This window comes from Galleria mellonella, unplaced genomic scaffold (genome assembly GCF_026898425.1).
Source record: "Galleria mellonella isolate WM207_F2 unplaced genomic scaffold, CSIRO_AGI_GalMel_v1 utg121, whole genome shotgun sequence".
NCBI lineage: Eukaryota > Metazoa > Arthropoda > Insecta > Lepidoptera > Pyralidae > Galleria > Galleria mellonella.
Genome location: NW_026441983.1, coordinates 2,667,879 through 2,690,089, shown reverse-complemented (window position 1 = coordinate 2,690,089; position 22,211 = coordinate 2,667,879). Strand labels below are relative to the sequence as shown.

The 22,211-nt window shown below is 38.1% G+C and overlaps 4 protein-coding genes across 4 annotated transcripts in view; 2 read left to right on the top strand and 2 right to left on the bottom strand.

Moving 5' to 3' along the window:
* The window catches only part of LOC113510109 (modular serine protease-like), a 37,493-nt gene extending 26,119 nt beyond the window's left edge, over positions 1-11,374 (top strand). The window contains exons 11-15 of the mRNA XM_026893526.3: positions 4,546-4,707; positions 6,112-6,233; positions 7,538-7,717; positions 8,901-9,063; positions 11,158-11,374. Of these exons, the coding sequence (XP_026749327.2) occupies positions 4,546-4,707; positions 6,112-6,233; positions 7,538-7,717; positions 8,901-9,063; positions 11,158-11,351 (821 nt within the window). The 3' untranslated portion in view covers positions 11,352-11,374. The remainder of the gene's footprint in view (positions 1-4,545; positions 4,708-6,111; positions 6,234-7,537; positions 7,718-8,900; positions 9,064-11,157) is intronic.
* Positions 11,375-14,709: 3,335 nt separating this feature from the next.
* Positions 14,710-15,693, top strand: LOC113510137 (uncharacterized). The gene has a single exon (XM_026893566.3). It carries the CDS (start codon positions 14,787-14,789, stop codon positions 15,660-15,662), a length of 876 nt encoding a protein of 291 aa, XP_026749367.2. The 5' UTR covers positions 14,710-14,786; the 3' UTR covers positions 15,663-15,693.
* A 14-nt stretch (positions 15,694-15,707) lies between these two features.
* LOC113510138 (uncharacterized) lies at positions 15,708-17,099 on the bottom strand. Its single transcript, XM_026893567.3, has one exon. It carries the CDS (start codon positions 16,907-16,909, stop codon positions 16,082-16,084), a length of 828 nt encoding a protein of 275 aa, XP_026749368.2. The 5' UTR covers positions 16,910-17,099; the 3' UTR covers positions 15,708-16,081.
* Positions 17,100-18,309: 1,210 nt separating this feature from the next.
* On the bottom strand, positions 18,310-22,194 carry LOC113510134 (uncharacterized). The gene has a single exon (XM_026893561.3). It carries the CDS (start codon positions 22,061-22,063, stop codon positions 21,137-21,139), a length of 927 nt encoding a protein of 308 aa, XP_026749362.2. The 5' UTR covers positions 22,064-22,194; the 3' UTR covers positions 18,310-21,136.
* Between the last annotated feature and the right edge of the window lie 17 nt (positions 22,195-22,211).

Here is a 22,211-nt window from a genome sequence, read left to right as displayed (position 1 = left end):
GACTGGAGCCGGCTCGAGAAAGTCCTCGAGTCGACTAACTCTCCGGTACTGGACCGCATCCCGGACGTAGTCGAATCTATCGAGGAGACGACTACAGCCATTGACGCGCTAACAGAGCACCTGCAGTCGGCAGTCAAGGACTGCTCCAGGGAGGTTCCGGATACGGGCGACCGTAGATGGAACCTGCCTGATGATGTAAGGGCTCTGCTGCGCACTAAGAATGCAGCCACACGAGCGTATGACCGCTATCCCTCAGAAGAGAACCGAACCCGCCTGCGAGATTTACAGCGCGAAGTAAAGAGTCGCATAGCGGAACTTCGGCGAGACAGATGGGATAAGTTCACCAAAGAACTCACCCCCTGCCATACCGCGTACTGGCGAGTAGCCAAAACCCTCAAAACAGACCAGTGTTACTCCGACCTTCCGCCCTTAGTCCGAACAAACAACAGTCCGGCCTTATTTGATGAAGAAAAGGCTGAATGCCTAGCAGACAGCCTAGAGGCCCAATGCATGCCGAGTACCCTTCCGGTGCCCGATGATCATCTAGAGAAGGTAGAATCCGAGGTGGAGCGAATCCTGTCGATCCCTCCAGTAGAGTCACTCCCCCCCGTTACACTGGATGAGGTGCGAACACTCATCAAAGGAACCCCCAACCGAAAGGCACCCGGTGCCGACGGTATCTCTAACAGACTCCTTAAGAGTCTGCCAGAAACCATTCTGCTACTTCTAGTAGCGATCTTCAATGCGGCAATTACCAATGCCATCTTTCCAGATGCTTGGAAAGAAGCCGATGTCGTAGGCTTTCCCAAACCTGGGAAAGATAAGTCCCTTCCCACCAGTTTTCGCCCCATCAGTCTCCTCAGCTCGCTGGGGAAGCTGTATGAGAAGCTAATACTCGCACGCCTGAAAGACTGGCTACAGTCCAAAGGCATCCTGATCGATGAGCAGTTCGGCTTTAGAGCCAAGCACTCAGCTGTTCATCAAGTACATCGTGTAGTAGAACACGTCCTCAACGCCCGACACCTGAAATCCAACGGGGTCACATGTGCCCTGTTTCTCGACGTAGCGAAGGCCTTTGACAAAGTCTGGCACAGCGGCTTGATTTTCAAACTGCACAAGATGGGAGTGCCAGACAGGCTCGTGCACATCATACGAGCCTTCTTGTCCAATAGGTCATATCGCTATCGCGTCAATGGAGTGCGTTCCAGCGCACGACCGATTAGAGCCGGCGTCCCTCAAGGCGCTGTCCTCTCCCCCACCCTCTTCTCGTTGTACACCAACGACATCCCGCGTCAGCCCCGAGTGCAAATCGCCCTCTTTGCTGATGATACAGCCCTATATGTGGACAGCACGTCGGCCGCCTGTGCAGCCAACAGGCTTCAACGGGCGGTGGACGAGCTGGCCTACTGGTTCAGAAAATGGCGCATCGAAGTCAACCCAGATAAAAGCGCCGCCGTGCTTTTCACGGCCAAAAGAAAACCATCCCTTCTCGCCTCTATTCAGCTGTTTGGCACGCCCGTCCCCTGGACGAACGAAGCCAAATACCTAGGCGTGACACTAGATTCCAAGTTGAGTTTCGCATCTCATCTTAAGCGCGTCCGAGGCCTGGCCAATTTTATACTGGGACGCCTCCATCCCTTTATTAACAAGCGCAGCCAATTGTCGCTTAACGCAAAGCTGACGCTCTATAAAGCATGTATAAGACCGGTGATGACGTACGCTAGTGTCGTCTTCGCCCACGCCCTTCCTTCATTACTTCACCCCCTTCAGGTGGTGCAAAATAAATTTCTGCGACGGGCCACGGGCGCCCCGTGGTACGTGCGCAACGTGGATCTACACCGCGACCTCAAAATACCCACTATAAGGCAATTTATGAAGCAAGCGTCTCGACGCTACTTTGCCTCAGCCGAGTCCCATTCAAATCCGCTCATAGTAAGAGCGGTCAAATACAAACCCCCCATAGAGAACGTCGCTCCAAAACGTCGTCGCCCGAGGCACGCACTCTTGGACCCCGATGATCCAACTACGACGGCAAACGCGTCTCCCTCCCTACCTACCGCGGAACCCTCGACAAGAGCCCCTACAAACACACCCACACATCGCACACACCGCCCCCGCCGGCGGGGGCGAAGAACCCTCGCGACACACGGTCCGCGCGCGATCAGGTTTGCGCCCGAGCGCATAACAACCGCGTCGCAATCTCACCCACCCAGACGTACCGACCCTTCGCCGTCCCTCGACGGGGGTCGAAGTGCGGTGGCCTAAGCCGAGGCCGAGCCACTCTGGCGCCCTTAGGCGCACACACACACCGCAGTCCATAAGAAAGAGTCGACACCTCTGTCGCTCCCCTCTCGCGGGCTTGGAGTGCCATCAGCACTCGCCCCTGCATTCGCGTCCGGTGAAGCTGTAAAGGCCACACACGGCCAACAGCAAACACATTCAGAAAAAAAAAAAAAAAAAAAAAAAACGCACTTTGTTTATGATAATTTTTGTTTTTTAATAAAAAAAAATATACAACATAAAAATATTTTTACATTAACTATGCAAATAATGACAAACAAAAAGTATTCGTACACTTATAAAATTTGTAAGTAAATGAATATTAAAAAAATATTAATACTTTGTTGGACCACCGTTAGCATTGATGATAGCTTGGAGTCTCTGCGGCATCGAATCAACTAGTTTGAAAATACATATAAGAAGACGGTATCAATGCCCATTCTTCGCGAAGCGCAATTTTTAGTGTTTCTTTACACGAAATTGGTCGATTTCGAATTTTATTATCGAGATAATCCCACACATGCTCTATAATATTAATATCAGATGATTGAGGAGGAATCTCTAGGTATTTTGGAGCGTTAAACAGGATCCATGCTTTAGTATTCCATGCTTTATGTTTAGGGTCATTATCTTGTAAAAATATCCAATTATTGTTAAAACCCATTTAAGCTGCACTAGAGAGAAGATTCTCTTTTAAAATATTAATATACGTTTTGTGATCCCTAATTCCATCAATAAATGCAAGTTTTCCCACCCCAAAAGCACTCATGCAACCCCATACAAAGACTGACCCACCACCGTGTTTTACTGTTGGACATAAATTTTCTTTCTTATATTCCATATTAGGTTTTCTCCATACCATATGATGTCCATCCGATTTGAAAATATTATATTTCGATTCATCTGAGTAAATAACAGTTTGCCAAAAATGATTTTTTTCATTAATATATTTTTTTGCGAATTCTAATCTTTTTTCTATTAATATCATTTATCCAATACTTTTTACGCGCAGTTCTTCCATGATAATCGTTACTACGTAATACGTTCCGAACGGTACTGACAGAAATATGGCAATCATTGATATTATTAATTTCTTGTAACACTCGAGCGGCACTAATTTTTGGATTTTTTTTACACAATTTAAAATTTTCCGATCCAATCGAGGCGTGATTTTTGATGGACGCCCCACCTCTGGGTTTGTTTTTTAGTGTTTTAGTAATAGAAAACCGATCAATTACAGTCTGTACGGTTGAACGTGGTCTATTGACAAATTTTGCAATTTCACATAATGATTTGCATTGATTATGCAAATTAATAATTATTTTTCTCTCCTCTTCAATCGTTTTTTTTGCTTTACGACCCACTTTTGTAACTAAACACGTCTATACTTGTCACGAGTGCAACTAAAACGTCTAATATCTATACTTACGTATTAAAAATGACCTTGGCATTGTAGGCATATGAAAAATTCTATTGAATAAATGATTTATACAGAATTTCATTTAAAAAAGAATGAATGTACGAATACTTTTTGTTTGTCATTATTTGCATAGTTAATGTAAAAATATTTTTATGTTGTATAATTTTTTTTATTAAAAAACAAAAATTATCATAAACAAAGTGCGGGAATGTTAAAATATTTAACAGTATTGATTTAAATTAAATAAATAGAGGAAAGTCTATCAAATTCGTATTTTTTTTATTATAACCCTAGGTGTACGAATACTTTTTACACTCACTGTATATATATATATATATATATATATATATATATATATATATATATATATATATATATATATATATATATATATATATATATATATATACTCCAATGCGATACTCCAAGAGGGCCGCTGCTGCCTATCCTTCGATCAATAAATTTCCTTTATCGCCTCTTACGACATCCACGGGATAGGAAGGGGATATTTACAATTCCTTAATAAAATTGTAACTAAACGTACTTAGAACCAGAAATGGTAACGTATGGGGGCTATCATGGGCGAAATATACTCTGTTATGTGCATGGTACTGCTCATGGCTATAGGCGACGGTTACCACTCTCCATCAGGTGGGCCGTCAGCTTGTTTGCCATTCTAAGTTGTATAAAAAAAAATTTAAGGGTTAGGTGGAATTCTATTTACCTATGTTACACCAAAGCCATATTTGTGTACAGCATAAACTATTTTTGAAGCCGAATTACTATCTTTATTTCTCGCAAAAACCATCTGTATTGTAGAGCAAAATCTATAATTTACCTTTTAGAATGCGGCCGCGTAACACCACAAGGAGACACCCTCATCATAAATGGACAGAAGGCGAAGAAGGGCGAGCTGCCATGGCACGCCGGCATATACAAGAAAACTACTACACCGTACATGCAGATCTGCGGTGGATCCATCGTGAGGCCGGACGTTATTTTGTCAGGTAATGTCAGCTTTTTGATTTTGAGAAACAGCATCTCAAGTAGCTGTTGTTCGGCCACTACAGCTACTTGAGAAGCTGTAGGCCGAATACAAGGTTGGACAAGTTTATAGTGGACATCATTCTCTCATCTGCCATTCAATCAATCATCTGCCATTTTGCTTATCCATGTTTTGCGACACGTTTACCAGAGGGAGACTTTGTACAAAAGTCGATTGCTTGGATACTTCTGTCCCATTCGTGTTTCTACCGTAAAGCAGTTGGGTTTGCATGGCTGTGTTTCGGTTTGAAGGGTGGGATATGGCGTGAATTTACTGGGTACGGATGAATAACATCTGAGTCCTCAGGAATAGCAACGCATGGGAGGTATCAGGGGCGAAATAGTATACTCTGTTGTCCACGGTACTGCTCATGTTTATAGGCGACCGTTGCCGCTTTTCATCGGGTGGGCCATCAGCTTGTTTGCCATTCTAAGTTGTATAAAAAAAATTGAGAGAATAGAAGCAATTCAAAAACGCTTTGTTACATTCTTGAGCACTAAGTTTGGTCTGAGAAGGAAACTTCATTCGTATGAATTAAGGCTTAATCACTTTAACATTAATTCTCTTACAAATAGAAGATCTATGTCTGATTTCATCACTCTCTATAAAATAATAAATTATAAATGGGACAGTAGCACATTGTTGAGCCTTGTTTCATTTCGTACAGGTAATAAGAGAATACAAAAATTATTTTATACACCGATTTGTAATAATAATGTATCGTATCACAATCCAATTGTCCGCGTGTGCAAAAAATATAACAATGTATGCAAGGAGCTTGATATCTTCCAACGATCCTTGCAATGTTACATTAAGGCTGCCAATTTGTTAATTTAAATTTATAGCCGTCATTCTTTTAATGTATATAATATGGAATGTAATGCAGAGCAGTTGTCGGAGTGCAAATTTGATGCTGTTTCATGTAATATTTATTCTATTAATGTATTAATTTGTAATCTGTTGCCTTGCTATAAATAAATAAATAAATAGACTACAGCATGGGGTTCTTCAAAAGGGGGGTAAAGAGGTTTCTTCAGGGTCGGCAACGCGCGCGTAATACCTCTGGTATTGCAGGCATTTATAGGCTACGGTAACCGCTTACCATCAGGTGAACCGTATGCTTGTTTGCCACCTCAGTGGTAAAAATAAATAAATAAATAACCAGTTATTATTTTGATTTAAAAACTAAACGACTTAACCGATTTTGATAAAATTTCTATAGGACCAATCAATCTGTAAATATATCTTTTCAGATAAAAATAGAATTTTGCAAATCGGTTTACAACTGACGAAGTTGTAAGGTAAAAATAATGCAACCAAACCAAAAAAGAACTTGCTTCTTTAATTAAGAATGCATTTTGTACAGCGGCTCACTGCTTCTGGGACGACGACACCGGAAAACAGCCAGCGAGGAACTACGCAGTGGGCGTCGGCAAGCTGTACCGCGCGTGGAACGATAAGGGGGACAAGAACCCCCAGAAGGCTGATGTGAGTAATTTTGTGACATCCAAAAACACAGAATTACTTCCAGAATTACCTAATTCATCTCATTTTTTTAGTCACGTTACTAATCCCCTTACGTACGCTATCTCTCTCCCCCCTCCCCCTACATTTGCGCTTTATAAAAGATAATGAAGTGGTAACGCCGTGTTAGCGCTATCGAAATACGCTGGCCAGGCACCAATGGGAGATGATAGGTGAGGATAAAAGTAGATCAGTTGGCCTATCGTGATGAATTTAACAAGAATTAACCACGATAATTTTCAAGGTTTCAACAAATTTGTAAGCAATACGGTTGTTAGATCTCATTGTTCACAAACTCTTTCTGGCCACGAGTGGTTTTTTTTTTTATAAAATAAAAATGGAATAGTTACTTCTCGCTGACGGGGGCATAAGTGAGAGATTACAGGTGAGGATGAAGCAGAGCAACTTACCTTTCGTGACGAACTCAGCAGGAATTGATGGTTTCCTTGGAAAACCGTGTGTAGAGGTTTACACTTTATTACTAATAATCCCTTCCCTCCTCCCACATATGTTTAAAAGGTACATCTCCACGTTTATCATCTCTCCGTTTAAATTTGAAGAGCGAAACGTAATTAGTGAGAAGTGAATTTACTGGATATTACACTCAAGAGTTCTTACTCTTGAGACTTAATGAAACACGCGAACATTAGAACGACCATACTTTCTAGAAAAACTGAGAAGAGAGAACAAAGAACTTACGTTAATCGTAAGTATTCATGATAACAAATGTTGATTACAGTTCACAGAAATCAACAATGCCAAAGTACATCGTACATACAGCTATGAGAATTGTCGATGATCCCAAGCTTACAAGCGGTATCGAACCCTTAAGTCTTAGGAGAGATTTTGCCTCACTCTGCGTGTTCTACCGCCTGTACAATGGATTGTGATCAGAGGAATTGTTCAATATGATGCCCACAGCCACTTTCTACCATCGTACGGCTCGTCATCGACAGGGAGTTCATCCTCATGTCCTACAGCCTCAATGGTCGCGTACTGCGCGGTTTCAGAGATGTTTCCTCCCACGAACACTCAGGTTGTGGAATGAGCTCCCTGCCGAGGTTTTCCCAAGAGACTACAGCATGGGGTTCTTTAAAAGGGGGGTAAAGAGGTTTCTTGAGGGTCGGCAACACACGCATAATACCTCTGGTATTGCAGGTGTTTATAAGCTACGGTGACCATTTCGGGTGGGCAGTATGCTTGTTTGCCACCTCAGTGGTATAAAAAAAAGATTATCCTTTTAAAAAGAACACCTTTTCAATTGCCAGGTGAAGTCCATCGAGATCCCAGAAACGTTCCAAGGCATAACGTCGAGTTACGCCCAAGACATTGCAGTGGTGAAACTGAGCCTATCATTCACGTACGAGCCGCACATCGCGCCGGTCTGCCTCGACTTCGACGAGAGCTTCGACAATAGGGAAATCACTAGGAAAGGTGCTAAAGGGAAGGTGAGTGATGATACCATACGCCTGATATTCAAATAAGATCTTACAGATTTTGGCATATTTAAACTTATTTTACAAGAGTTCCACCTTAAAAGACACATTATGTACTTCAAGAAAGGAACATATTCCTTTTTAAAAGTCAGCACACCTGCAATGCCTCTGGTGTTGCGGGCGATCATGGGCGGCGATAGTCACTTACCATCAGATACCCCATGCTCGTGTATCATGGGCGAAACAGTATACTCTGTTATGTATAGTACTGCTCATGTCTATAAGCGACGGTTACCACTTTCCATCAGGTGGGCCGTCAGCTTGTTTGCCATTCTACTCGTAAGTTGTATAAAAAAAAAAGTCATATTTTTGCTTGTAATTCAAAGCTCCTCTCTCATCCAGGGATGGGCAAGTATTTAAAAGCAGCTTCGATCAAAAAAGATTAGGTAGTACTGGGAAAAGATATAAAAATCCCTTTAAGACAAGAGCTGTACCATGAACATCAAAGAATCTATAACGCACATGGTCTCGACCCCTCGTGAGGTGCTATTTCTAACCAATAAGGTTAATTATTAAAGCTTACGTATCCTGTAATTTCAATGCCATATCCCATTTTTCAAGCAAGCAAAACACAGCTGCTTTGTAGCCAAAACTCAAGTAAGATAAAGGTGCCTCTGCAGATAATGTGTATGTATGTAGTCTCCTTCTGGCAAAACATATAGACGCGTTCTAAGAGCCGATAAAAGAAGAAAACAAATATGTAAAGATAGGATCTTTTTGATAATGGATGATAAAATGAATGGCTTCCCAGTTTTCGATCATTAGATTCCCTTCGTCGCCTCTAAGGACACTCACGGATAAAGAAGGGATTTTTTAATGGATGATAATGGAATGGTAACCTCGCCTGCGTTAACAGCATACACTGGCAGGACACCAGTGTGGGATGATAGGTGAGAATGTAAAGGCAGGTCAGTTAGCCCATCGTGATGGAAACACCTGAAATTCAGCGCATTAATTTCGAGAGGGGACCACATTGTGATCAACCTGACAAGGTATATTGCTAGCAATGGGGCTGGTAGTCTGCGTTACTAGCAATCCTTTCTGTAAAGATCTCCCAACCCAGTGCTCCCAGCCTTTAGTTTTCTGTGGTTATCTTGTAAGGAAATTGGCATAAAGTTTATCTCCATTGGCACAGGTAGCTGGCTGGGGTCTTATAGCTGAAGACGGGAACCCGTCTCCAACGCTTCAGGTCGTGGAACTACCCATCATACCGTACGGTGACTGCAACGTACTGGCGCCTGAAGACTTCAGACGATACCTCACATATGACAAAATTTGCGCTGGTTATATAGACAAAGGTAAGACTATTTTACTCAGCATAGAATGAGTCACTCTTCAATAGGAGCCACAGACAGCCCTCTATGTCGAGGCTGTTTCCATGCCGAAGAAACGGCTGCTCACGTAATCCTGGAATGTGAGGCTGTGGCCCATCAACGTTTAGAAATCCTCGGAACGGTGAGGTCGCTCCGTGAGGCCTGTGAAGAACCCAGGAAGCTACTGCGCTTCTGAGCGGAGCTAGATTGGCTGTACTAGCCACGACTCATACGCACAACGGCCCAAATGAGAGGCTAAGCGCGGAAAACAGAGTCTTTCTCACATTCACACACATACACACATGAGTTACTCTTTCTTTTCCCATAGCTGTCGTAAGATTCGACTAAGGGAACTTAATGGTCGAGGATTTTTTTTAGATCATAAAGGAATGGTAACCCCACCCGCGCTATCGGTATACACCGGCGAGGCACCAGTGTAGGATGATAGGTGAGTATGAAGCAGGTCAGTTAGCCCATCCTGACGAATTCAACGAGAATTGTTCACGATGGTTTCCAGGGGGAACCACGTGGAGGTTGACCTGATAGGGGGGCATACTGCTAGCAATGGGGCTATCAAACTCCATTGCTAACAATCCCTTTCCCCCAATAGTCGAGGGTTAGGCAGCAGCGTCTCTCTTAAAACATTATCAAATCCAATCCGCCTGCCAAGCGTAGCAGCTACTGGCAAAAGCCCCTAAGGGGGAGGCCTATGTCCAAATATGAAATAAAATTAAATGAAATGAGTTTATTTTGCTAGAATGCAGGTAATTTTAGATGATAGAGGTTTATATTTCCCGTGTACATTCTGCCTCTATGTCGGCGTGCAAATTTTAACAATATAATAAATTTATTTATATATATATTCTATATTATATTTCCTTTCGTTAGTCATATAATATATTATTATTATTTATTATAGTAAACGGAAAATAAAAGCCTGTACAATAGTTGTCGAAATTAATAAAATATTTCAACAAACTGTGATATTAATTAGTGCATAAGAACAGAAGCATCAATGGTATATCTAGTGTAGGTTGTGAAGTGCATCTGTTTTTTTAGCGAAATATTCATTAATGGTATAAAACCCATAGTAGACAGTTAACGGCTCATTTTATTTAAAGATGATCAAAATGTTATGCCTCCGTAATCTACCTATAGGTAATTTCGTGTTATTGTTCATACCTAAATCGGTCCAGTAAATGGAGCTTAACATTTCGCTCGGCATTAATCTCACCGTTAAAAGTCCAAAGGAATGATATTTTAACATTTTTAACATCTTTAAACTGTATGTATTATGTAATTTTAACATCATATTTGTATTTCGTTCGGGCCCGAAATTTCGTTAAACGTTTCATGGTAGGCCCTCGGGTTAACGACAGAAATACGTAAGCTGGACATAAGTATGAAATCATATGTGTACATGGCGGACTTAATGCCTGATGGCATTCTCTACCAGTCAACCGTTACGCTCAACAGAGAGAGCAAATGGCGGTATCGTGTTTTTTAGCAAATAAATTATATTATTATTATTAATAAATATACGAACATATAGAATAATATACTATCAAAAAATGTACATACATAAATGACATACAATACATATATAAATAACTATACGAGTACATAGTATATATTAAATTAATGAATATATAAATCATAACAAATTATAATTAATCTGGCCATAAATACTGTTACATAATAACTTTTCATTTTTGTACAAAGTTTTTTTTTATGCAACTTAGAATGGCAAACACGCTGACGGCCCACCTGATGGAAAGTAGTAACCGTCGCCTATAGACATGAGCAGTACTATGGACGTAACAAAGTGTATTGTTTCGCCCATGATACCCCCCACGCGTTGCCATTCCTGAGGACTCAGACGTTATTCCTCTGTACCCTGTAAATTCACTGCCATATTCTACCCTTCAAACCGAAACACAGTCATGCAAACACAACTGCTTCACGGTAGATACACGAATAAGACAGAGGTGTCCAAGCAAACGACTTTTGTACAAAGTCTCCCTGTGGTAAAATTTTGAAATTAGTAAGATTGCAAAACCATATCCAATACTTTCACAGGTACAGCAGTTTGTCACGGCGACAGTGGTGGGGGCTTGGTGCTGCCAGCTCTGGAACGTTCCATAGAACGGTACTACTTACGCGGCGTCGTGTCGACCTCCCCGAGGTCGGAGGACCACAGCTGCAACTCGAGGACCCTCTCCACGTTCACAAGAATCCTCAGCCATGCTAGTTTCATTAAGAGATTTATTTGACACAAATAAATTGCTCAATCCACTAGTGTCACTTATTTACAATAAATGTTACTAATGCGGACTACCAGTTCTATTGCTAGCAATATACCTTGTGCGGTCGACCTCCACGTGGTCCCTACTGGAAACCATAATGCTGAATTCCAGGTGCATTCATCACGATGGACTAACTGACCTGCCTTTTCATTCTCACCTTTCATCCCTCACTGGTGCCCCGCCAGCGTATACCGATAGCGCAGACGGGGTTACTATTCCATTATCATTCATTAAAAAAACCCTTCCTTTCCCATGGATATCGTAGGAGTTAATTATAATTAGATGAATTAACTTTATATAAAATCAACATTCTATATGTAGCACTAAAAATTTAGCTGAACTAATATTATACTATGTAATAAACTTATTATAACGTTAAACTGATCCAAATGTACAAATGAATTCGTACCTACTTTTTCTGTAATTTCCAGTGCTGAGTTTGTTACAATCATGGTTATGCAATAAAGTTATTATTTATTATATATATTTATACGATCAAATCAAATACGATCAAATTTCTACGAGATCAATGAAGAAATAAAGAAAGAAATATTGTTATTCAAGTTAACTTAGTTTTAAGCGTTTTTGAATAGTCATAACCTCGAAGAAAAGAACAGCTTTTTAAGTTTATTGAGTTAATAAACTTAAGCTAAAAAACTGTATATATATATATATATACGAGGTTTGTCCGGAAAGTACGTATAAAAGTTTTTTAAAAATTTTATTTTACAATTATTCAGGTAAATCAATTTTATCCCCTTCAAAGTACTCCCCCTGTGACATAATGCACTTGTGCCAACGCCGTTTCCACTGTGAGAAGGCTCCTTGAAAGTCCTCTGGTTGTAGGTTTCTCAGCTGCCCCGTCGTAGCTTTTTTTATCTCATTTATGTCCCCCAAATGCCGCCCCCGAAGTACCAATTTGGTTTTTGGGAACAAGAAGAAGTCACACGGGGCCAAATCCGGCGAATAGGGGGTGTTCGGTCACCGTAATGGAATTTTTACTCAAAAACTCACGGACAACAAGAGAGGTGTGGGCAGGGGCATTGTCGTGGTGAAGAATCCAACGCCCCTCTCGCGCCAATTCTGGACGAACTCGTGCCACACGAGCTTTGAGGCGTCTGAGCACATCGACGTAGAATTTTCCATCAACTGTCTGGCCTGGAGGGACGAATTCTTGATGGACAATCCCCCGAACATCGAAAAAAACAATCAACATTGTCTTGACATTTGAGCGGGATTTTCTTGATTTTTTTGTTCGTGGTTCCCCGGATGTCTTATCGAATTAGATCGGCAAAAATTTCACGGCCATTCTTGCCGAGTTTCGAGAGAAACTTGATTACGACGCGCTGCTCTTCAACGGAAGCGGGCTCCATGCCGACGGGGTTTCGTTAAGAGGTAACTTCACAGATGGCGTGACAAGCCAGTTCGCACCGCACGGCGGTCAGACCAGAACTGAAGCATTGTTAGGGACATAAGGAAGGGGTCCTGCGCTTACCTGGCCTCCCCACTCCTCTTTCTCGCATTCCAGAACACTTTTATACGAACTTTCCGGACAGACCTCGTATATATATATATATATATATATATATATATATATATATATATATATATATAAATAGATAGCTTACTTATTACCATCAGGAACGCAATTTCAGCCAAGAAGAACAGGCAAGAAACTCAGCTGTAAATATATCCTTTCAGATAAAAAAAGAAATTTTTAAATCGATTCAGAACTGACAGAGTTATAAGATAACAAACATAAAAAAAAATACGACCGAACTGAGGAATTCCTTTTTTAAATCTATTGATAATGAGGGCATTTGCGCGGCAATTGGACATTAAATTGACTGTGGAAATATTGTCCAACAAATTATTAAGTATTTCAAATTATCTCCTCCCAGCTCAGCCCAATTTAATTTTATTTTCCCGCCACTTCGTACGTATGGATTTCTAAAGTAGGAAATCAAATGAAAAAGATCGCATCTAGATGGCGTATCGAGATCGAGAGATGAAAGACTCCAGATATCAAGTTAGATATTGATGAATACGACTATACAAACCACATTCTAATTGGTACAGTTTATGCGTGATACCGGAACAAATATAAAAATAGGCAGACAAAATTATAAAAAAAAAAAACTTGGCATCTATTGCTGTTATGGAGATGTCATATCAATTTCTCTTAAGTATCTTTCATGTACAGACGTCGCCTTGATACAATTTTATTATATTAGAAAAATCTATTTAGGACAAATACATTGCTGAAAATAAAGGACCCCGCAAACGGTCAAACTGTTTGACTCCAACATTTCATAATTTTATGAAATCATTAGATTTCAATTTGAAAGCTTATGATATGCTAATTACTGCTCATCAGGGCAAAATGTTATGCTTTATTAAGCGTAGATATGTCTACGATCGGTGATTCGTTTCATGTTGGCGGTGGCGATAACGTCTCTATCGATAAATTCGTTTGTCACTTATCCAGTTGAGGCTGGGTGTTTTCGATCTGTCAATATGCTATGTCTTCTTTTATGTAACTTGAAATCTGCTCTATTACATTTGTAAATCCGAAAGTTTCTAAGAATGTATGTATTAATAGCTAGATAATTTATTCCCAATAATATTTGGTTTACAAATAGATTATATTTTAACTCATTAACTCAACTTATTTTATATTTTATATATTAAAGTGCAGCTAGTGACAAATATATTAAAAGCCCACTTAATAGAAAATGGTAACCGTCACTTATACACAACAGCATGGACATAAAAACCGTGTATAAAGTTCACTGTGACACCCAGGCGTTGCTGTTCCGAAAAACTAAACTTTAATCATATAAAACAAAATATTAATTTCCACTAAACCAACTCCTTTGTTGTCCTAAAAACAAATATGTATTTATTTTTTAAACCGAAGTGGCCGTGTTATTCCGGCATAGAATAGGCCACCCCTTCCCTTCCCGTGGGTGTCGTAAAAGTCTACGGCGAGAGATGGGCGGTAGCATCCCTCTTAAAACATCTCTTAAGCCTGACTGCAGTTGCCTATCCGCCTGCCAAGCGTGGCAACTACTGGCAAAAGAGGCTTATGTCCAACAGTGGACGGTGAAGGGCCGATATGATGATGATTTAAACTCTTCATACGTGACGGTTGTCACTATCCATCAAGCGGATGAAAACCCACTACGCAAATAAACTTGAATGAGTAGTTTGACTCAATCAAAACTTGTTTAACATAAAGTTTGACCGTCTCAAGCAGACTTAGAATTGCCATTTTATTTATAATCATAATCATAATGACCCCTTAAACGGGTTATTGAGCAGAGATAAGGTCAAAGGCGGATCTAAAATCATTTTATATTTCGTACTCAATTTGGTCACATCATTATAATAATAACCAAAATGACGCTAATATTTTTGCTCTTTGCTACTCTCTTGACTAATATTAACTGTGAAAACAACACGATTCTCGCGCCATCATTGTTCTTGAACCATGGAGGTGGCCCATATCCCGTATTAGGCGAAGAATTTAATAAAGAAATACGCGATTCTTTGAAGAATGTGTCCTCTTTTGTTGATTTGAAACGTTTAAACGCAGTGATCGTGGTCACAGCACACAGAGAGGAAGATGTAGTGACGATATCATCAGGTGATCATCATGATATGTTGTATGATTATTACAATTTCCCTCCAATAAGTTACACGTTCAAGCATAACGCGCCTGGCGACCCAGTTTTGGCGGGAAGAATTCACGAGGCATTCAAAAAGGTTGGAATACCTTCTAAACTTGATAGCGTTAGAGGTTGGGACCATGGAGTTTTTATACCTATGATGCTAGTCGATCCAGATGCAAATATACCGATAGTGCAAGTATCAATATTGAAGAATCAAGACGCGGCGCAGCATTTTGAAATTGGAAAAGTGCTGTATCAGTTTAGGAAAGAAGGTGTCGCAGTTTTTGGTTCGGGTATGTCCTATCACAACATGGGTGAATTCAAGAAAGCGGAAAGTGATGATAACAGACTGATAGTTAATGATAAATTTGATGAATTTCTGAATGAAGTGTGCACTGGAGATGCTGATGAAATGAAGGATCGTTTGACTACGTGGATGGAGGTACCGGGCGGTTTGGAATCTCATCCTCTCGGTGAAGCAGATCATTTGATGCCACTAATTGTGAACGCCGGCGCAGGCGGCGCTCATCCAGGCACAAATATTTTTAAATCTGTTTTCATTTACAAATTCAGACTCAGTGGATTTATTTGGGATAAAGAATGAGAAATGTTTTATGTGTATAATTTTTAGTTTTGGTGTGGTGATCTTTAAAGTTCTCAAACCTAATTTGTAATGGGAAAGGAAGAAGTTGTAGATGCAAGATTTTGCAGAAAGAAACAGACACTTTAATAGTAACAGAATCATGTAATAGATCGATAAAATAACACAATAAGTATTTTTTTTTCAATAAGCACTTATAAAAATTCGTTGTTTTAATACCTGTTTCTCTAAGCTTAATATGAAAATACAGAATAACTACATTTTTAATGCTTTAGTACCATTTCAAAATAACACATATTTTTTTACAATAAACTTGTTATTTAATAACGACACAGAACATTTTATTACTGTAAATAAGTTATCATTAATAAAAATAATGAAGAACAATTTTTTTGTATATGATTTAGTTTTGCTCTAAGAAACTAAACGTCATTATTCCATATAAAGCCACTTAGTTTAAAATTAACTTTGAAGATAGAATTAAATATATTTCTCCTCGGTTGCGAGCCTCCAGCGCCAGCTGCGACAATCAAAGGCATTAGATGGTCGGCGTCTCCCATCGGATGGGAGTCATAAGCACCAGGCATTTCCTCCCAAAGAATAATTTTCTTTCTCTTTTCTCCATCACCAGTACAGACGTCGTTCAAAAAATCATCAAATTCAACATTGACAATACCCAATTTTTCGTTAGGTGCTTTTCTAAATTCCTTCATATTGTGATAAGATAATCCGGACCCAAAAATTGCAACGCCGTCTTTACGAAACTGATACAAAACTTTTCCCATCTCGAAATGTTGTTTAGCGTTCTGATTTTTCAAAATTGATATTTGAACTATTGGGATATCAGCAGAGGGATTGATTAACATCATTGGAATAAATACTCCATGATCCCAACCTCTTTCGGTGTCTAACCTCGACGGGATACCCGCGTTTTTGAACGCTTCGTGAATTTTTCGCGCCAATTCTGGTTCGCCTTTAGCGCCATATTGTAATTTGTAGCTTTCAGGTGGAAAATTGTAATAGTCGAATAACAAATCGTGGCGCTCACCAGCCGATATCGTCACAATATCCTCTTCCCGGTGCGCAGTTACCAATATAATGGCCTTCAAACATTTCAAATCGACGATATTTCGCACATTCTTCAAAAATTCCGCGATCTCTCGATTGTCTTTTTGACCTAAAACCGGGTTAGGTCCGCCGCCATGATTGAGAAATAAAGATGGCGCGAAATATTTAACATCACTCGACATTCTCACAAATTAAAATATTATTATATTTTAAGAGCAAACGACCAATAACCTAACTAAATAATTACTAAATAAACGCTGTTAGAACTAAGTATTTAAAAAACAAGACTTCGATAGAATTTTACCTAGTAACTTAGATGCAATGTAGTACAATGACACAGTCAAGGTTGTATGAAACACGCTTAGATTCTCAGTAATACAAGTAAGTACCACGATAATAACAATATTTCCTTGTAATAACGCTGTGTCATTTTAATAAACAAGTGATCGTACTATATCAAGATAGTCTGAAAACGAAGAAGTCACACTATCATAGGCAGTGATAACTATTCTATAATAGCTTTTACCCGCGACTTCGTCCGCCCGACCGGGATCAAATGTAGCCTATACCCTTTTCCATTCCATGTAGTTTGTGTATACTAAATTTCATAGTGATTGATTAAGCTGTTAATGAGCTAAGAGGTAACAAAAATACTTACTCATTTTCAAATTTAGGTATAATATTAGTAAGACTACAGATTAGGTATGCATGTTTTTGTTTAATAGCTGATAATGGAATGGTAACCCCGCCTGCGCTAATAGTACACCCTGGCGGGGCACCAGTGAGAGATGAGATGAAAATGACAAGGCAAGTCAACCTATCGTGATGAATACACTTGGAATTCAGCATGATGGTTTCCAGGGGGGACCATCTGCTAGAAATAGGTCTGGTAGTTCGCATTATTAATAATCCCTTAGATTATATAGATAGAGCCTCGAGTCTAGAAAATGGGTCACCTTTTGCCTCAGCTAATTATCAAATTAACTGACTAGTGTTTTTTATCAGTGTTCTATATACTTACTTACGCATACAATGTATCTAAACGTATTATTTAATAAATAAAATGAGAAATTACGCATTAAAAAATTTTAAAAACTATAAGAAAAATAAATATAAAATTGTAATCACCTATGACTATTTATCACGCAAAATTGTATGAAAAACTTGACCCGCTTTTCTCGAAGCACTTTATATGGAGACAATTTATCTATATAATCAAGATTTTTACTAATCTAACTTTATTTTCACCTATCTGCGTACACTGGTTAACCCCGCCAGCGTACGAGTTTTTTTTATAACACAGGGGGCCAACGAGCATGCATCTCACCTGATGGTAAATGATTACCGCCGCCCATGATCACCCGACCCGCTACACCAGAGGCATTGTAGGTTTGCTGCTGGGCCTTAAAAAAAAAATGTGTTCTTTTCTTGATGGTTAGGTACGATGTCTTATCGGTATTACGCTATCTAGTTTTCGTAGTGATCTATCTATTTCTATTGGATTTTCTACGTGTACGAAATAGCGGTAAAAAACTAGTTCAAGAACATTTAAATAAGGATATCCACGCAATAAAATTCAATATTTATAACAATATAATTTATTCATCAATGTATAAATTAATCAACTTTTAATGCTTATAAAATAGTTTAACATTTTGATTTTTTTTTATTTATCTAACATTAATATACCTGGTCCCAATGTCTCGTTAGTGCCTTGTGACAGATTTTAGTTATTTTGGCAATTAGAATCTAATCTATACAAAAAAAAAAAAAACAAAAAAAAAAGCAATGTGAACATTAGTATGATGACGATAAAAGTGTACTACAGTGTAGTGTAGTTTATTGCATTACAGATAATAGAGAAATTAATAGATAGATACTATTTATTGTTTCCTCCATAATATACAATACTATAAGATTACAATAGTAAACTTATCATAGATACAAACAATTACAAAAAAATTACACTGAGAAAACGGGAGGCCTTATCTAATAGCGATCTCTTCCAAGCAACCTTTGGATGGCGAAGAGTAATCATAAACAGTTTGCCTGAAGGCACGAAACTGTTCATTTTTAGATACATATAGAAATATGTATACGTACAATAATGTGAATATATAAATATATATTTTAAGTTACTAATACATACTTAAATAAATACATATATATATATATATATATATATACATATATATATATATATGTATTATATATGTGCGGGTGAGTTGTGTATTAATTGATGAAGTCTGCTGCGGCATGAAAGACTGCAGAGCAGAAACTATGAGAAAATACATTTTATTACTTTTACATTGATGGCAATATTGTTTTTAATCTATACTAATTATTTGATTTATTGTATTTGTAATAAAAAAAAAAACTTGAAAATTACTCAACCGATTTTAAAAATAGAAAATTACATTTCCAGTAACATAGGTTAAATATAATTTTGAATATAAAAAAAGTTTAGCTATTAGCTGATATAAAATATAATGATATTTTTCTATCATCTACCTATGCAAAGCTGGGATGATTCATTAGCTTTTTATACAATTTTATGTTGATAAAATGGATTGTCCCATCCTAAAATATTGGGTGGGACAGGTTATCAATGTAAGAGCGTTATGACCGGTCATTATCACTAACATAGGTTAAGTCAATTTATAATTAACAAAATGGGCTTTGTGTAGTCTGATTATATTATTATTATTATTAAATGAATATATCATAAGGACGGCTATGTTCCAAATAATAATTGCAGTAATAAATTATAAAATTGATTAAATAAATCATAACTTTATGTACAAACTTCACTTTTAGAAAAATATTATAAAACCAACAGGACGTAAATCTCATTTGAGACCTATAAAATCAAAGACAGCTAAATCCAAATCTGTCCAAAAGGAAACTACAAAAATTAATATTTTGTCACGGATATGAAACAATACTTTATATTTTAAAGTAGATTAAAGAAAATTTGAATATTAGTAATAATTTGAATTTTAATTAGTAAAACTCCTCTATATTTGAGAGTACAGGGTGATTTTTTTTTATACAACTTAGGATGGCAAACAAGCTGACGGCCCACCTGATGGAAAGTGGTAACTGTCGCCTATAGAAAATGAAATCGATTTTATGGCATTCTGCTGCCTTCGATTTAATAGGCCTCATTTCATTCATATGACTATTTACTTTGCCAAAATGAAAGAATATACCACAGTGTACTAAAACAAACACACTTTGTTCATACGGTAACATAAAAGGTTTGTTCATACTAAAACCTACCAAAGTATGGCAAAGTTGCAATTATCTATCAGTATCCAAAAATAATTGAACATATATATATATATATATATATATATATATAAAATACAGCAATTAGTTAATTAGTTTAACAACATGTTAGCAAGGGTGGGCTTATCTCCAAAAGAGATCTCTTCCAGCCAACCCAATGAGAGAGAAAATAATTAGCAAGTAATATAGTGCAGGAAAGGTACAGGGAAAAAGATATACAAGGTAAATAGAATACAAGTATTATATATATATACATATATATAGATGAAAAATATTAATATTTTTAATTTCTCTGCTAGGAAGTCCAAAAGATATATTAAAAATTTAAGAAAGAGCTATGCCAATTGGGTTTATTCCAATTTACCATTATTTCCAATCTGATTATTATTTAAATAGTGCTCAGATAGCAAACTAAAACTGTAATCATTAACAAAATGTGCATAAATTATAGATGTAGAGTGTGGATATGATTATTTACATATGTTTTATCATGAGTGTTTTTCTTTTTTTATTAATTACTGTCTTTTGCTTGTCTACTGTACACAAATGCTGTCTGAGAGATTACTTTAGCGATAAGAACACCTTAAGTGTAATATTTATGTATTATATGTGCATTTCTTATGTGTATATTATATTTATATTGTATATTGCCTTAATGTGTTACTATAATTGTCACATATTTTTCACCAAATCTGCCCTTCGTACACTTTCTGTTTTTACCTAATGGTTAGCTGGTAGAGAATGCCATATGGCATTAAGCTCGCCATTCGTACAAAATTTTATTGTGCAATAAAGAATAAATAATAAATTATATATATGTACTTCATAAGTGTAATATCTTTGTATTATTCTTTAAGTGGTGCAATAAAGAGGAAAATAAGTAAATTTGCCAATAAAATATTTTGCACCTAATTCATATTTTACTTTAGAAATTTTCAAACATATCTTTCAATAATAATACAATAATAATCTTATTAAATGATTAAAATTTAATTTACTATTAGAAGCACTTTTTAAACAATTAATCATAAATATTTAAAATTATAATTTTTTTTTTAAATGACACAATTCTGATGTTGCCATATTTAAGTATAACCACCTTTCAAGGTACACACACATCACTCATCTTTCCAAATAAACCCACTCAATCTGAAAGTCCCACTCATATCCCAGTTAAAAACCCTTTTCCCCGCCCGTGAGCCTCCTGCTCCAGCAACCACCACTAATGGCATAAAATGCTCAGCTGCTCTTACTGGGTGAGCTTCCGTCGCCCCTGGCTGCTGTCTCCACGATAAGAAACCTTCTCTCCTCTTTGATTCATCCTCTGATGTGCAAATGTTATATAAATGATTGTCAAACTCCTCATTAACAACTTCCCCACGACTTCTACCATACATAAACTCCCTCATGTTATGGTAAGACATCCCTGAGCCTAATATAGCTACGCCTTCTTTCCTAAACTGATACAAAGCCTTCCCCAATCTGTAATGTTCCATAGGATCTTGATTAGACAGCACAGATACCTGCACTATAGGTATATCGGCGGCGGGATTAATCAACATCATTGGAACAAAAACTCCGTGGTCCCAACCTCTTTTCGGATCCAATTTGGAGGGAATGCCTTCTTTTTTTAAAACTTCGTGAATGCGTGCTGCCAGTTCTGGGTCACCGGGTGTGTCGTATTTATACTTGTATGATTCTGGCGGGAATCCGTAATAATCGAAGTATAAATCGTGGTGTTTACCTGACGATATCGTCACGACACTCTCCTCCCAATGAGCAGTCACTAAAATTATTGCTTTTATTTCCTTAAAGTTTATATGTTTTTTCACATCATCACGTAGGAATTTTGTCAAACCAGCATGGTCCTTGTCGCCTAGAAGAGGCATAGGGCCTCCGCCGTGGTTCACGAACATCGCTGGTGCTATCAAAGCCATTTTACGAGCACTACTACTGAATTGGCGTATTATGTTCATAGACAGCAATGATAAAAACACAATGAATGCTACGTTAATGAGAATGGACAACGTATTAAGGATCAGCATGTAGGTGAGCCAAGTTTCTAGGTCAAGAAGTAATTATTTAACATGAGATTTCAAGGTCTAATTATTATTACAATAATAAAAAATACAATGAAAATTGGAAACGACCACAATGAATTGATCATTGAATTGACATTGGCAGTCATATGCC

Bases quoted from the DNA above. Each gene is read 5' to 3' on its own strand.
- LOC113510137 (XM_026893566.3), top strand. From the start codon at position 14,787: ATGACGCTAATATTTTTGCTCTTTGCTACTCTCTTGACTAATATTAAC.
- LOC113510138 (XM_026893567.3), bottom strand. From the start codon at position 16,909: ATGTCGAGTGATGTTAAATATTTCGCGCCATCTTTATTTCTCAATCAT.
- LOC113510134 (XM_026893561.3), bottom strand. From the start codon at position 22,063: ATGCTGATCCTTAATACGTTGTCCATTCTCATTAACGTAGCATTCATT.